Here is a 16,663-nt window from a genome sequence, read left to right as displayed (position 1 = left end):
AAATATATATATATATATATATATATGTAATCTTACTGATCAAATGGTGAAAACAAAAGTTACAAATGCAAAAGCATGAAACATACTTTGCTAGCCAGCCTTATTTCCTAGAATCCAGCAAGCACAAGAATTTTAATTCCTACTATTTGGAAGCTTAATTATCTGCTGTGAAGCCAACTTACTGTTACTTAGCTAAGGTAGTTTTATCTGCTTCTTGACTCTATCTGGGTTTTTGCTATAAAGCATCATATTTTACAATATTACTTCTTCCTTTTTGTTGAGACAGGGTCTTACTCTGTTACTCAGGCTGGAGTGCAGTGGCATGATCTTGGCTCACTGCAACCTCCATCTCCCATGTTCAAGCGATCCTCCCGCGTCAGGCTCCCAAAGTGCTGGGATTCCAGATGTGAGCCACCTCCCCTGGCCAACTTCTGATATTTTTTAGTTTATTTTTAATTTAAATTAACAAGAAGGCACAGCAGAACCAATTAAACTGTTTTCTGTTCTTTATACCAAAAGTCTAAGAATTTTACTGATTTCCTGAAAACAATAAATATCTTCAAAAATTTATAACGTAAGAAAGGAGCTTGGAATGTACAGGTAATATCAAAATTCACAGAGATTGATTAAAAGATGGAAGGCAAACCAAGTGATTTTGAACACATTCATTTGATTCCAACTTAAGATTTTTGGTTAACTTTTCTTAAAGATATTTATTCCTTTGAATGTTTTGAATTTTTATGATTCTTTGGGAATGGTCACCTGTTCTGCTTTTTACAGAAACAGAAATTTTAGCTATTGTGAATGCTGCTGCTGTGAACATAGGTTTACAAATACCTCTTTGAGACCCTGCTTTCTGTTTTTACAGAAACGGAAATTAGGTCAGGATCTATTTAAAAATAAATTAAAAGCTCATGAATTTTGTGTCTATCTGGAAATTGGGGTTTTTGACTTTCACAGATATCATACAGAGTCCAAAAATATACTCCATGACATTACGGATTTTTTTCGCTTTCACAGAAGAGATTTTAAAAGGCCGGGTATGGTGGCTCACACCTGTAATCTCAATATTTTGGAAGGCTGAGGTGAGAGGATTATTTGAGGCCAGAAATTCAAGACCTGGGCAATAAGCAAGACTCAGTCTCTACAAAAACATTTTAAAAAAATTAGCCGGGCATGGTGGCACGTGTCTGTGGTTCCAGCTACTTGGAGGCTGAGGCAGAAGGATCCCTCCGCCTTCCAGGTTCAAGCAATTCTCCTACCTCAGCCTCCCGAGTAGCTAGGATTACTGGCTCCCACCACCACACCTGGCTAATTTTTGTATTTTTAGTAGAGACGGGGTTTCACAATGTTGGCCAGGCTAATCTCAAACTCCTGACCTCAAGTGATTTGCCCACCTTGGCGACCCAAAGTGCTGGGATTATAGGTGTGAGCCACTGCACCCAGCCTACCTTGATCATTTTTAAGTGTACAGTTCAGTAGTATAAAATACATCCATAATGCTGTGCAATTAACATGACCCTCCATCTCTAGAACTCTTTTCATTTTGTAAGACTGACACTCTATACCCATTAAACAGTAACTTCCCGTTTCCCTCTTCCCCTAGTCTCTGGCAACTACCATTCTATTTTACTTTTTTTTAAGTTCTGGATCAGTGTCTATGTCTCTATGACTTCTGACTACACCTATACTCCTATCAATAGAAGTATACAGTATTTGTCTTTTGTGACTGGGTTATTTCATTTAGCATAATGTCCTCAAGTTTCATCCATGTTAGAGCATTTCAAAATTTATTTTCAAGGTTGAATAATATTCCATTGTATGTACACAACATTTTGCATATCCCCTCATCTCTTGATGGACACTTGAATTGCTTCCATGTTTTAGCTATTGTGAATGCTGCTGCTGTGAACATAGGTTTACAAATCCCTCTTTGAGACCCTGCTTTCATTTCTTTGGGGTACATATGCAAAATGGAATTTCTTAATCATATGATAATTCTATGTTTAATTTTTTGAGGAACTGCCACACTGTTTTCCACAGTGTCTATACCATTTTACATTCCCACTATCTGCACAGAGGTTCCAATTTCTCCACATACACACCAATAATAATAATAATAATTTTTTTAAAGTAACCATCCTAATGAGTGTGAAGTGGTGTCACACAACAGTTTTGAACTGCATTTCCCTAATAACTAGTGATGGTGACCATCTTTTCATGTGCTTATTAGCCAGCTGTATATTTTCTCTGGAGAAAGGTCCACGCAAGTCCTTTGCCCATTTCTGAACTGGGTTGTTTTTTTGTGGTTGAGACATCCTACTATTTTTAATGATACTATTGTGATTTAAGTATTCTGTCTGGTAGCCCAATGATCACTTTAACATTTTCTAAACAGAAAAAGAGAACAAGATGAATCATCTTTCTGGTATGGTTTCAGTTAATGAATTCTCCAGGAACTGACTATGCTTATCCTGGGGTTTCAACTATAGATACAGAACTTAAATACAGACTGTCATAATTAAAATATTAATAAAAGATGTGGGCTAGGCCGGGCACAGTGGCTCAAGCCTGTAATCCCAGCACTTTGGGAGGCCGAGACGGGCGGATCACGAGGTCAGGAGATCAAGACCACCCTGGCTAACACGGTGAAACCCTGTCTCTGCTAAAATACAAAAAACTAGCCGGGCGAGGTGGCAGGCGCCTGTAGTCCCAGCTACTCGGGAGGCTGAGACAGGAGAATGGCGTAAACCCGGGAGGTGGAGCTTGCAGTGAGCTGAGATCCGGCCACTGCACTCCAGCCCGGGCGACAGAGCAAGACTCCGTCTCAAAAAAAAAAAGATGTAGGCTGAAAGATTTTTGTACTTTGTTCAGTTATAAGATAATGAATAGTTAAGGCCGGGTGCACAGGCTCACGCCTGTAATCCCAGCACTTTGGGAGGCAGAGGTGGGTAGATCATGAGGTCAGGAGATCAAGACCATCCTGGTCAAAGTGGTGAAATCCAGTCTCAAATAAAAATACAAAAATTAACTTGGCATGGTGGTGCACGCCTGTAGTCCCAGCTACTCAGAAGGCTGAGCTTGCAAGAGAATCACCTGAATCCAGGAGGTGGAGGTTGCAGTGAGCCGAGATCGTGTCACTGCACTCCAGTCTGGCAACAGAGTGAGACTCCGTCTTCAAAAAAAAAAAAGGTAATGAACAATTAAAATTTGAGGTTAAAAAAAAAAACACCATTTTTACCTTTAGTATTCTTATCCATTTTAGGAAGGAATACATTATGTGCAGGCTCAACCACAACAAAATAAAATTATACTGAATAATGCAGAAGACATCTTACCGGATCTGTTGTAGTGATATGGGCATTTTAATTTGCTGGTAATAATCAGGGTATTTTTTCTTTGAAGGCAAATGGAAAAAAGGTTCGGCTATTAGCTGCCCTTGGTTATTCCGACAACTCCTAACTGTGTCATAAAGCTGATAAAAAGGATTTGAAACATCCATAAAGGAAGTGATGCTTTCTGCTTCTGACTCTCCCTCTTCATAACGTGCAGCTGGAAAGACAAAAAAAGTATTTATAAAGGGAATAATGAGATGAAGAAAGAACCACACTTTAAAGTTCATTTAACAAACTTCCAGACTGAACTAAATACATTTGAAAATTACTATTACTATTATTTTTGAGATAGGGTCTGGCTTTGTCACCCAGGCTGGAGTGCAAGGGCACGATCTTGGCTCACTACAGCCTCTGCCTCTGGGACTCAAGCAATTCTCCCAGATCAGTCTCCCGAGTAGCTAAGACGACAGGCGCACACCACCACACTCAGCTAATTTTTGGATTTTTCAGTAGAGATGGGGTTTCGTCATGTTGCCCAGGCTGGTCTCAAGCTCCTGAGCTCAGGAGATCTGCCAGCCTCAGACTCCTAAAGTGCTGGGATTACAGGTGTGGGCTGCCACGTCTGGCCCTTTTAAAAAAAAATTCTAAGCTAAAGGGAATAATTACTTAAAAAAAAAAAAAGTCTCTAAGGCTTGGGCGTGATGGCTCACACCTGTAATCTCAGCACTTTGAGAGGCCAAGGAGGGTGAATCACAAGGTCAGGAGTTCGAGACCAGCCTGGCCAACATGGTGAACCCCGTCTCTACTAAAAATACAAAAATTAGCTGGGCATGGTGGTGTGCGCTTGTAATCCCAGCTACTCAGGAGGCTGAGGCAGGAGAATTGCTTGAACCCAGGAGGCACAGGTTGCAGTGAGCAGAGATCACACCACTATACTCTAGCCTGGGTGACAGAGCAAGATTCCGTCTAAAAAACAAACACAAAAAAACTCTCTAATGTTTATTAAAGATAAGGCTAAAAATGTTTAACATAATTGCAAGTTTAGAGAAATATTACATAGAAATAGAATATTAAATAGTAAAAGTACACTAGTTTTAAAGGTTGCAAAACAGTTTCTTTTTCAAATGTGCTTTCTTCAGAGACTGTTTGCTATGCCTGGCCAAAAGGAGCAAGTAACCATTCAGAGATCCCAGAACTAAAACAGTAACATGAAGTTTAGAATAGTATATATTTAGATTGGGCTGATTCTTTTTTATTTATTTATTTATTCACTTATTTATTTTTTTTGAGATGGGGGTCTTACTCTGTCACCAGGCTGGAGTGCAGTGGCGTGATCTCGGCTCACTGCAACTTCTGCCTCCTGAGTTCAAATGATTCTCCTGTCTCAGCCTCCCGAGGAGCTGGGACTACAGGTGTGTGCCACTATGCCAGGCTAATTTTTAAAATTTTTTTATTTTTAGTAGAGACGAGGTTTCACCATGTTAGCCAGGATGATCTCGATCTCCTGACCTTGTGATCCACCCACCTTGGCCTCCCAAAGTGCTGGGATTACAGGTGTGAGCCACCGCACCCGGCCTAGATTGGGCTGATTCTATCAGACATAATTTAGCCTTAAGTCTCTGTGACTTTGCCCACTGATTTAAAACATCCCTGAGGAGTATTCCCTTGCTGAGGGAATTTTTAGGTAGAAGGAAATCATAAAAACACCAAAGCAAACAAAACGTAATTATTTTATAAAATAAAAAATATGTTGCTCATTTCCCCAAACTCCTAAACAGTGTATAAGAACCATAATTTAAATTTTTCTTGATGGATCAGAATACACATACAGTTGCTACGTACTCCCAGGTAAGAAAAACAATCATTTATTAAGAATTTAGGCTGGGCACGGTGACTCACGCTGTAATCCCAGCACTTTGGGAGGCCAAGGCGGGCAAATCATGAGGCCAGTAGTTCAAGACCAGCCTGGCCAACATGGTGAAACCCCATCTCTACTAAAAATATAAAAAATTAGCTGGGTGTGGTGGCAAGTGACGGTAATCCCAGCTACTCAGGAGGCTGAGGCAGGAGAATCACTTGAAACCAGAAGGTGGAGATTGTAGTAAGCAGGGATCGTGCCACTGCACTCCAGTGACTCACGCTTGTAATCCTGCCTGGTCAACAGAGTGAGACTCCGCCTCCAAAAAAAAAATTCAATTATGTGTTTTTTTGTTTTTTTTTTGAGATGGAGTCTCACTCTGTCGCCCAGGCTGGAATGCAGTGGCGCGATCTTGGCTCACTGCAAGCTCCGCCTCCTGGGTTCACGCCATTCTCCTGCCTCAGCCTCCCGAGTAGCTGGGACTACAGGCGCCCGCCACCAAGCCCAGCTAATTTTTTATATTTTTTAGTAGAGACGGGGTTTCACTGTGTTAGCCAGGATGGTCTCGATCTCCTGACCTCGTGATCTGCCCGTCTCGGCCTCCCAAAGTGCTGGGATTACAGGCATGAGCCACTGAGCCCGGCCAATTATGTGTTAAGAGCTTGATAAGTACCAGCCTCAGGTAATCCTAAAACCACCACACAAGATGGGTATCACTTCTTTTTCAAATGGGAAAACTGGCACATGAGTTTAATTACTTGCACAAGTTCACTCACCACATAAAAGCAGTTGAAGGGGATTAGGAACCAGAGTCATGGAGCTAGAAGCAGGTTAAGAATTTGAAACTAGTCTTTTCTGACTCTACTACCTCTGATCTCTCCCCTAAAGAGCCTGCAGTTGGATTGACACCTAGATATGTATTTTGTTGCTACTGTAAGTGGCATCTTCTAAAAAAACTGTCAACTGTAATCCTTATACATTTTTTCTGATTCTTACACCTTCATTGCTGTCACTGTAGGCTGGCTAGTACTGTGACTAACAAAGGTAACAGTATTACCTTGTTTCTGTTGGTAAGGGAAATGCTGTTACCTTTTCTCCATTAAAAATGGAGATACCCTTGGGTGGGCACAGTGGCTTACATCTGTAATCCCGACAGTTTGAGAGGTGGAGGTGGGTAGATAGCTTGAGCTCAGGAGTTTGAGGCCAGTATGGGCAAAATGATGAAACCCCATCTCTACCACAAATATAAAAAATTTGCTGGGTGTGGTGGCACGTGCCTGTGGTCCCAGCTACACCAGAGGCTGATGTGGAAAGACTGCTTGAGCCTGGGAGGTGGAGATTGCAGTGAGCTGAGATCACGCCACTGCACTCCAGCCTGGGTGACACAGTGAGACCTAGTCTCAAGAAAAAAGGAGGCTGGGCACAGTAGTTCATGCTTGTAATCCCAGTACTTTGGGAGGCCGAGGCAGGCAGATCATTTGAGGCCAGGAGTTCGAGATCAGCCTGGCCAACATGGCGAAACCATGTCTCTACTAAAAATACAAAAAAAAAAAAAAAAAAAAAAAAAAAAAAAATTAGCCGGGCGTGGTGACAGGCACCTATAATCTCAACTACTCGGAAGTTGAGGCAGGAGAATCACTTGAACCCGGGAGGCGGAGGCTGCAGTGAGCAGAGATCACGCCACTGCACTCCAGCCTGGGCAACAACAGCGAAACTCCGTCTCAAGAGAAAAGAAAAAAAGGAGATACTCAGTCAATATCCCCCTCTCTTACTAGTTCGCAAATAATTTTTATCTTGAATGGGAACTGAAACAGTTATCAAATGCATCTGCTGAGCAAATCATATGATTTTACTCTTATAATTTGTTACTGTGGTAAATATTACTTTTTAAATATTTTCTAATCCTAAACCCAACTATGTCATTATATACTATCTTTTATATACACTGCTAGACAATGTGCTTATATTTTGTTTGGCTTTGATGTCTAGATTATATTCGATTCACAGGTTATGTTAGAGTCACAGAATGAACTGCGGAGCTCTTTTTCTATTCTCTGCATGAGTTTATTTAAAATTCTATTCCTTAAATGTTTGGCCTGGTGTTTTCTATGTGGGCAGACTGTATTTTATTCTTTTTTTGTTGAGACGAAGTCTCGCTCTGTCACCAAGGCTGGGGTGCAATGGCATGATCTCAGCTCACCGCAACCTCCACCTCCTGAGTTCAAGCAATTTTCCTGCCTCGGCCTCCTGAGTAGCTGGGATTACAGGCATGCACTACCACACCTGGCGAATTTTTCTATTTTGAGTAGAGACGGGGTTTCACCATGTTGGTCAGGCTGGTCTCAAATTCCTGACCTTGTATTCTCTCTTTAAGAGACAGAGTCTCGCTCTGTTGCTAAGGCTAGAGTGTAGTGGCATAATCATAGCTTATGGCAAACTTGAACTCGTAGGTTCAGGCAATCCTCCTGCCTTAGCCTACCAAGTAGGCAGGAGTACAGACATGCACCATACCACACCAGCTAATTTTTCTTTTTGTAGAGGTGAGGTCTCGCTATGTTGCCCAGGCTGGTCTTGAACTCCTGGACTCAAGTGACCCTCCTGCCTCTGCCTCCCAAAATGTTGGCATTATAGGTGTGAGCCAGCCTTTTTATCCTTGAATCCGTTTTAGGCACTTATTTTCTAGAAATCTGTTCATCTAAATTTTTAAATATATCTGCATAACGGTATTCACACCTTTCACCTTTTTTTTTTTTTTTCTTTGAGGGAGGACAAAGTTTTGCTCTTGTTGCCCAGGCTGGAGTGCAATGACACAATCTCGGCTCACAGCAACCTCCACCTCCTGGGTTCAGGTGATTCTCCTGCCTCAGCCTCCCAAGTAGCTAGGATTACAGGCATGTGCCACCACGCCCGGCTAATTTTGTATTTGTAATAGAGACGGGGAAAGTTTCTCCATGTTGGCCAGGTGGTCTTGAAACTCCCAACCAACCTCAGATGATCCGCCCACCTCAGGCTCCAAAAGTGCTGGAATTACAGGTGTGAGCCACCAAGCCCAGCCTTGTTCACACAGTCTTTTTTAAAACTCTGTATGCTCTCCTCCCCGCCAATATTGTTTATTTATGCCTTCTTGATAATCTCACCTCAGACTTGTTTATTTCATTAAGGGTTTTAACAGAATAACTTTTGACTTTATTGATCTTTCTTTCCTGTTAAAGATTTCCTTTCTTTTCTTTTTTTTGGAGACACAGCTGGAGTGCAGTAGTGGGATCACGACTCAATGCAGCCTCAACCTCCCAGGCTCAAGTGATCCTCCCATCTCAGCCTCTGGAGTAGCTACACGTGGCTAATTTTTAAATTTTTCTGGTAGAATTAGCCAGGTGTGATAGCAAGTACCTGTGGTCCCAGCTACTAGCGAGGCTGAGGTGGGAGGATTGCTTGAGCCCAGAGGTAGAGGTTGCAGGGAGCCAAGATCACATCACTGCTCCAGCCTGGGTGACAGAGGGAGACTCTGTCTTAAAAAAAAAAATTTTTTTTTGGCCGGGCGCGGTGGCTCAAGCCTGTAATCTCAGCACTTTGGGAGGCCGAGACGGGCAGATCACGAGGTCAGGAGATCGAGACCATCCTGGCTAACACAGTGAAACCCCGTCTCTACTAAAAAATACAAAATACTAGCCGGGCGAGGTGGCGGGCGCCTGCAGTCCCAGCTACTCGGGAGGCTGAGGCAGGAGAATGGTGTAAACCCAGGAGGCAGAGCTTGCAGTGAGCTGAGATCCGGCCACTGCACTCCAGCCTGGGCGAAAGAGTAAGACTCCGTCTCAAAAAAAAAATTTTTTTTTTGTAGAGGCAGGGTGTTTCTATTTTGAGCAGGCTGGTCTCAAACTTCTGGACTCAACTGATGCTCCTGCCTCAGCCTCTAAAAGTGCTGGCATAACAAGTGTGAGCCAGTGCACCAGCCTGCATTGTTTTAAGCCACTAAGTTTGTGGCACAGTGTCAGCAGCAATAGGAAACAAATACTTACATGAAGAAGTGTGTTCAAATCTTTATCTTCATTGATTTTCTGTTTAGCTCTTGAGAGAAGAGGGCTACCAGAATAAGGGAGTGTTTTGAATTTCTCTGTAAAGTTTCATCTGCTTGTTTTACATATTTTGAGCTCTTCTACAATTTAACTTGCTGACGAAATTAACCTTCTATCATCATTAGGTAATCCTTTTTATCTGTGTAATATCTCTATTTGAAAGTCCATCTTATCAAAAGTCAGTGTAGCTACTCTGGTTATTGTTTACCTGGTGTATCTTTCAGCCATCCTTTTCTTTTTTTCAAGACAAAAGCCCAATTTTATTATTTTTATTTTTTATTGATTTATTTTCTGAGATAGGGTCTCACTCTGTTGCCCAGGCTGGAGTGGAGTGGTGTGATCACTTCAGCCTCAACCTCCCTAGGCTCAGGATCCTCCCATCTCAGCCTCCCAAGTAGCTGGGACTACAGGCATGCACCAACCCGCCTGAATAAATTTTGTATTTTTTGTAGAGACAGCGTTTTCCCATGTTGCCCAGGCTGTTCTTGAACTTCTGGGCTCAAGCAATCCTCCTACCTAGGCCTCCCAAAGTGCTGGGATTATGAGTGTGAGTCACCACACCTGGCCTTATCCATCCTTCTAGATTCAACTTTCTTATGTTTTTATATTTGATGTGTCTCTTATAACCAGCCATATAACCTTTTTTTTTTTTCCCCCGAGACAGAGTTGTACTGTAAACAGAGTGCCTCTGTTGCCCAGGCTGGAGTACAGTGGTGTGATCTCGGCTCATTGCAGCCTCCACTTCCTCAGTTCACTGCAGCCTCCACTTCCTCGGTTCAAGTGAATCTCCTAAGCCTTCAGAGTAGCTGAGACTACAGGCGTGCACCACCATGCCCAGCCAATTTTTGTATTTTTAGTAGAGACAGGGTTTCACCATGTTGGCCAGGCTGGTCTTGAACTCCTGACCTCAAGTGATCCACCCACCTCAGCCTCCCAAAGTGCTGAGATCACAGGTGTGAGCCACTGTTTCCGGTCATGTGTCACTTTTATAATCAGCAAAAAAGAATGCTAACAACAAGATAATATTTTTTCAATTTCTGATAAGACCAGGCACAATTTAAATAAAGAAATACTTAATTCTGTAGATCAATGCTTCAAAAAAGTAAAATTATACATAATAGTCTACAGTGATTATGAAATTTCTATAGGAGATTTAGTTAAAAACAAGATACAACTGGAGAAGTCTGTTGTGTAACATTCAATAATGAAATTGAGGCCAGGCGTGGTGTAATCCCAGCACGTTGGGAGGCCGAGGCAGGCGGATCACAAGGGCAGGCGTTCAAGACCAGCTTGGCCAATACAATAAAACCCAGTCACTATTAAAAATACAAAAATTAGCCAGGCGTGGTGGCACATGTCTGTAGTCCGGGCTACTCAGGAGGCTGAGGCAGAAGAACTGCTTGAACCCGGGAGGCGGACATTGCAGTGAGCTAAGGTCACGCCACTGCACTCCAGCCTGGGCAACAGAGTGAGACTCCGTCTCAAAAAAAAGAAAAGGATATACCAGAATAATTTAATGAAACAAATTTTATCTTTACACATAAAAAATCTATAGTAAAGGGGAAAATAATATACCAAAATTAAGAGAAAGACAAACTGAGAAGAAATTAGAGCACACTGAAAATATAAGCTAAAGCCTGAAAATCTAAGATGAATGTGGATTTCTGAGATTTTCTGATGCTTTTACTAGTACTCACTATTTATCATTACAGGTTTTAAACCGGGATCTGCTAAGTTATCAATTATTTTTGCAAACGTATTATTTACCGAAATATAAATTTTAAGACAAGACGAAGTATTAACCTTTTGGTAAGTCTGACAACCAGAGTGCAATCAAATCTAACAAAATAGCATGTACTTCCCAAACCAGCAAACTCTAGGCCAGAACAAAATCACTGCAATTTCATTGAGCCAGAAGGATCCACTAAGAAGGCATTTCACTAGTCAAAACCTAATGCCTACCAGCTAAAGCAGCATCTTCTTCACTCTCTGAGCCATACTGAAGTGCCATTGTAATTGCTGATAAACGACCTCCTTGTACTGCTCTTTTATTGCTACAAAGAAAAAAAAAAGCATTTAGAAGACAGGGAAGGATGTTATAATAATTAGGTTACTTAACAGGGAACAGGAACTGTTAACAAAGTGTTAAGATAAAAGAAAAATAATTTCTATTCAATTGCCTCCTTAGTTTATCTCTGTACTTAATGGTTCTCAAAATCAATCTTAGCCAAGAAAACTATTTTTTCCTCTTAGAAAAGAGGGAATGGAAAATAAGGACTCAGTCACAGTTGCTGATAATTCTAAGATGTTCATATTTTACAATACAAATTCTATTATGAGGTTGGGCACGGTTGCTCATGCCTGTAATCCCAGCACTTTGGTAGGCCGAGGCGGGTGGATCACCTGAGGTCAGGAGTTTGAGACCAGCCTGGCCAACATGGTGAAACCCCGTCTCTACTACAAATACAAAAAATTAGCGAGGTGAGGTAGTAGGCATCTATAATCCCAGCTATTCAGGAGGCTGAGGCAGGAGAATTACTTGAATCTGGGAGGCAGAGGTTGCAGAGATTGTGCCACTGCACTCCAGCCTGGGCAACGAGAGCAAAACTTCATCTCAAAAAAAATCCCAAAAACCAAACAAACCAAAAAAAAAACCCAAATTACATTATGAATTAAAAAAACCTACTAGTATTTAACCTCACATTTTATTGGTAGCTAACATTAAACACTGCCTGAGAAACAATGCTTAAGCATCGTCTGAGAGGTGCTGTAAGGCCTACTTTAGTAATTCAATCTTTTTTTTTTTTTGAGATGGAGTTTTCCTCTGTTGCCCTGGCTGGAGTGCTGTGGCATGATCTCGGCTGACTGCAAACTCTGCCTCCCGAGCAAATGATTCTCCTGCCTCAGTCTCCCAAGTAGCTGGGATTACAAGCACCCACCACCACACCCAGCTAATTTGTGTAGTTTTTAGTAGAGACGGAGTTTCACCACGTTGGCCAGACTGGTCTCGAACACCTGACCTCAAGTGATCCACACGCCTCAGCCTCCCAAAGTGCTGGGATTACAGGGCCACCGTGCCCACCCTAGTAACTCAACCTTTTAAATAAACCATTTGACAACAGATTTTCGTAACAACCAAACTATACCCAAAAATATTCCTTCAAGATAGCCACTGGCCAAATACTAGTATGCCTATCTTTAAAAGCACAGGTCAACTCTCAGACTAAACACTCTTTTTCTCACCGGTAATACTTGCTAGTGGGATTTCTCTCTTCACCAAGGCTGCCTTTACTGTGTGAAGGACCTGTCAGTCTGGCTGCAGCCAAATTGGATGGAGTCCTATCCAGAGATAAGATAAAAAGCTTAGAAACTTGGTAGCTGAAATTAGAGTGCTGGGTAAACAAACAAACACACACACAACCATTTTCTTCTCTTCTAAATAGAAATGCTAAAATACTTCTGAACTTCTACTATGCAGCAGATTCTGTTTCAGGCCCTGGGGACTCTGCAGGGAAGAACAGACCATGGCTGGTCCTAGGGGAGCTTTTAGTCACTGCAGTGACCAGAGGACCGGTACTGAAACAATGTCAAGGCCAGAGGAAAGCTTTGAAAACCATCACCCAACCTTCCCATTTCAGGTGGGGGGAAATGCAATCCTAGAACTAAAACTAGTTCAAGATCACAGTCCTGGCTGGGTGCGGCAGCTCACGCCTGTAATCCCAGCACTTCGTGAGACCGAGGTGGGTGGATCATGAGGTTGGGAGTTCAAGACCAGCCTGGCCAACATAGTGAAACCCCGTCACTACTAAAAATACAAAAACATTAACTGAGCATGGTGCCGTGTGTCTGTAGTCCCAGCTACTCGGGAGGCTAAGGCAGAAGAATTGCTTGAACCCGGGAGGTGGAGGTTGCAGTGGGCCGAGATTGTGCCACTGCACTCCACCTTGGGCAACAGAGTGAGACTCTGTCTCAAAAAAAAAAAAAAAAAAAAAGTCACAGTCCTAGTACAAGGAAAAGCCAGGATGAGACTGGATCTCCTGATACCTGGCTAAATAGCCTTACCGAAAATATGAATATATACAACTAATATTATATATAAATGCTATACTATTATCTATTCTGTATAATATTAATGTATACCATATTATGTGTATATATATTCATATTTGTACAAATTAATAATATTTGTACAAAGTATATAGTGATGTAACGTTTTTAAAAATGTTTCTTTTTAAATGAAGCCCTTCAGCAGCAAAGGGGCTAAGAGTTACTACTATCTTTAGAATCATAATATCAACTGTAAGTATCATCTTTAAATGCAACACACACAGTGTTTATGTTTACTGATTTCACTACCTAGAAAATTCAGCAACTATAAAGGCATAAGGGTTTTAGACATTTTCTTTTCTTTTTTTTGTTTTTGAGACAGAGTCTGCTCTGTCGCCAGGCTGGAGTGCAGTGGTGCGGTCTCAGCTCAATGTAACCCCCACTTCCTGGGTTTAAGCAATTCTCCTGCCTCAGCCTCCTGAGTAGCTGGGACTACAGGCATATGCCACCACGCCTGGCTAATCTTTGTATTTTTAGTGGAGATAGGGTTTCACCATGTTGGCCAGAATGGTCTCTATCTCTTGACCTCATGATCCGCCCACCTCAGCCTCCCAAAGTGCTGGGATTACAGGCATGAGCCACCACGCCCAGCCTAGACATTTTCTTAAACCTACCTCATTCGAAGACTTGACTTAGCCATTTCATGATGTTCAATTTCAGCCTTTTTCATATAAAATATTTTTTTAATTGAATTTGCATCCTGTCAAGATAAAATTACTTGGTTTAAAAAAGTAACAGATAAAAGGACAGCTTAATGCCCCCAACTCATGCACTGGGCACCTTTTATGGCACTCTTTCCACTTGGAGCAGACTTCCATTCAATACTCACAAAGCTGCATCCTCCAACCTTTCTACAAGCTTCCAAAATATCTATCTTCATAAAGTTGTCACTAATTAAATGTAAGTTAAAATGCCTCCTAGTTCTTTCCTGATTAGTCAAGTAATATTTAGACAAAGATCTAATGGTATAATACAGTAATGCCCCATTGTCCATGGAGGATACATTCCAAGACCCCCAGTGGATGCCTGAAACCTTGGACAGTACCAAAGTCTTCCATCCATAAATTTAATTCCTTTTCCATATTAACTAAGCACTTTTCATGCACTGTGGCTGTAACTTTTTGCAGTCTGAGGTGCAACAATAAAACTAGCAGACACTTCTTTTTTTTTTCCTTCTTTACAATTTCATGAACAGTAGATTCATCTTTTTTTCTTTTTTCTTTTGGTGGAGGCAGAGTCTTGCTATGTAGACCAGGCTGGTCTCAAACCCCTAGCCTCAAGTGATCCTCCTGCCTTGGCCTCTCAAAGTGCTGGGATTACAGGCCTAAACCATAGTGCCCAGCTGGGAGATTTGTTCTTACTGTAGATCTTAGCAATCTCAGCATACCTTTCTTTTTTCCTTTCTTAAGTCAACAACTTTCACCTTTTCATTTAAAGGGCGCACTTTAAAGCTTCTTGAATTGCCAGCATCACAACTCCTGTGCTTTGAGGCCATTATTAAATACAATAAGGTTATTTGAACATAAGCACTGTGATACCACAACAGTCAATCTGATAACTGAGATGGCTACTTAGTGACTAACAGCAGGTGGCGTACACAGTGTGGACAGGCTGAACAAAGGAATGATTCATGTTCCAGGTGAGACTGGATAGGACAGAGGTGGATGGCATGAATTTCATCACAATACTCAGAATAGTGTGCAATTTAAACTTATGAAGTGCCTATTTCTGGAATTTTCCATTTAATATTTTCTGACCTCAGAACCATACAAAAGCAAAACCGCAGATAAAGTGAGGTACTACGGACAAGGAACTCTACTTGTGTACACTGACCTAAAAGTCAAAATAAAGATGCACTTCTAAGATTAAAGATTATATACACAAGTTTAGAATGAATGTACTTGCTTAAGTTTCCCTTCTCTTTAAAACTCAAGTTAGAAAAAATAATTAGACCCAAAAGTAAAATTCTTAACTATAACAACAATTAGTACTATATACTATTAAAATGTCCTATTAAGAACTAGGAACACAAGGACTTCATAGTTCTTTCCTTATTTTCTCTCAGAATTTCTTAAAAGATGAAAAATAAAAGTTAACATTAACTACCAACAGCAATTTTGAGTATTTGAGTCAGCATTCAGAAAATTTAAATGATTTTATTACCAAAAGATTTTGAGTCTCCTTTGGCAAATTCCCCATTATACATGATTAATAAATTTCTACAAGCAATTATTCATTACAGAACTATAAAACTTCTGAGATGGAATTTGCAAAGCAATGAAACAGTCATTTCACACTGTGTACTGCACTACACAGATTGCTTTTTGTATTTATGAAGTTTAAATGCAGGGAATAAGTCAATATTTAACTAAAAAATGGATTCAAAACTAACCAGGTCTGCCATAAGGACAGAAATTTAGGTGAGTGGAATAGAATAAAGAATCTAGAAATAAACCCATACATCTATGGTCAACTGATTTCTAACAAAGTTGTCAAGACAATTCAATGGGGAAAGAATAATCTTTTCTCCATATATGGTGCTGGGATAATATGTCATATCAAAGAATGAATTTGGACTCCTACCTTACATGTACCTCACATATACAAAAATTAGTTCAAACTGGATCAAAGATCTAAATATGTTAAGAGCTAAACTATAAAATTCTTACAAGAAAACATAGGTGTAAATCTTTGTGATTTTGGATTAGGCAATGGTTTATTTGACATGACACTTAAGCATCAGCAACCAAAGAAAAAAATAGATAAAGTGAAATTCAAAATGAAAAACTCCTGTGTGTCAACAGACACAATCACAAAAGTGAAAAGACAAGAGAATGGGAGAAAATATTTGCAAACCATTTACATGATAAGGATATAATATCCAGAACATATAAAGAACTCTTACAACTCAACAACAAAAAGACAGGTAACACAATTAAAAAATCGGCAAATGATCTGAACAGACATTTCTTGAAAGACATATGAATGACCTAAAAATCAAAATAAAGAATTATTTTATTACATCTCATTAGGGAGATGTAAGTCAAAACCACAATGCCATACCACTGCACACTCCCTAGGATATCTATAATAAGAACAAAAACAAAAATGGAAAACAAGTGTTGGTGAGGATGTGGAGAAATGGCAACACCTGGATATTGCTGGTGGGAATGTAAAATGGTATACTTCGGAAAACAGTTTGGCGGTTCTTCAGAAAGCTAAATAGACAGTTACCACACATGATCCCACAATTCCATTCCTAGGTATGTACCCAAGAGAAAGGAAAAAAA

General features: G+C 40.8%; 1 protein-coding gene across 1 annotated transcript in view; it reads right to left on the bottom strand.

Moving 5' to 3' along the window:
- PBRM1 (polybromo 1) overlaps nt 1-16,663 on the bottom strand; it is a 154,888-nt gene that overhangs the window by 96,317 nt on the left and 41,908 nt on the right. Inside the window, 4 exon segments of the mRNA XM_017862427.1 lie at nt 3,339-3,552; nt 11,229-11,320; nt 12,510-12,605; nt 13,988-14,073. Coding sequence (XP_017717916.1) covers nt 3,339-3,552; nt 11,229-11,320; nt 12,510-12,605; nt 13,988-14,073 — 488 coding nt within the window.

The sequence above is a fragment of the Rhinopithecus bieti genome, unplaced genomic scaffold (assembly GCF_001698545.2).
Source record: "Rhinopithecus bieti isolate Rb0 unplaced genomic scaffold, ASM169854v2 scaffold_64314, whole genome shotgun sequence".
NCBI classification, from domain to species: Eukaryota; Metazoa; Chordata; class Mammalia; order Primates; family Cercopithecidae; genus Rhinopithecus; species Rhinopithecus bieti.
Note: the sequence above shows the minus strand (reverse complement) of the source record. Positions and strands in the feature narration are given on the sequence as shown.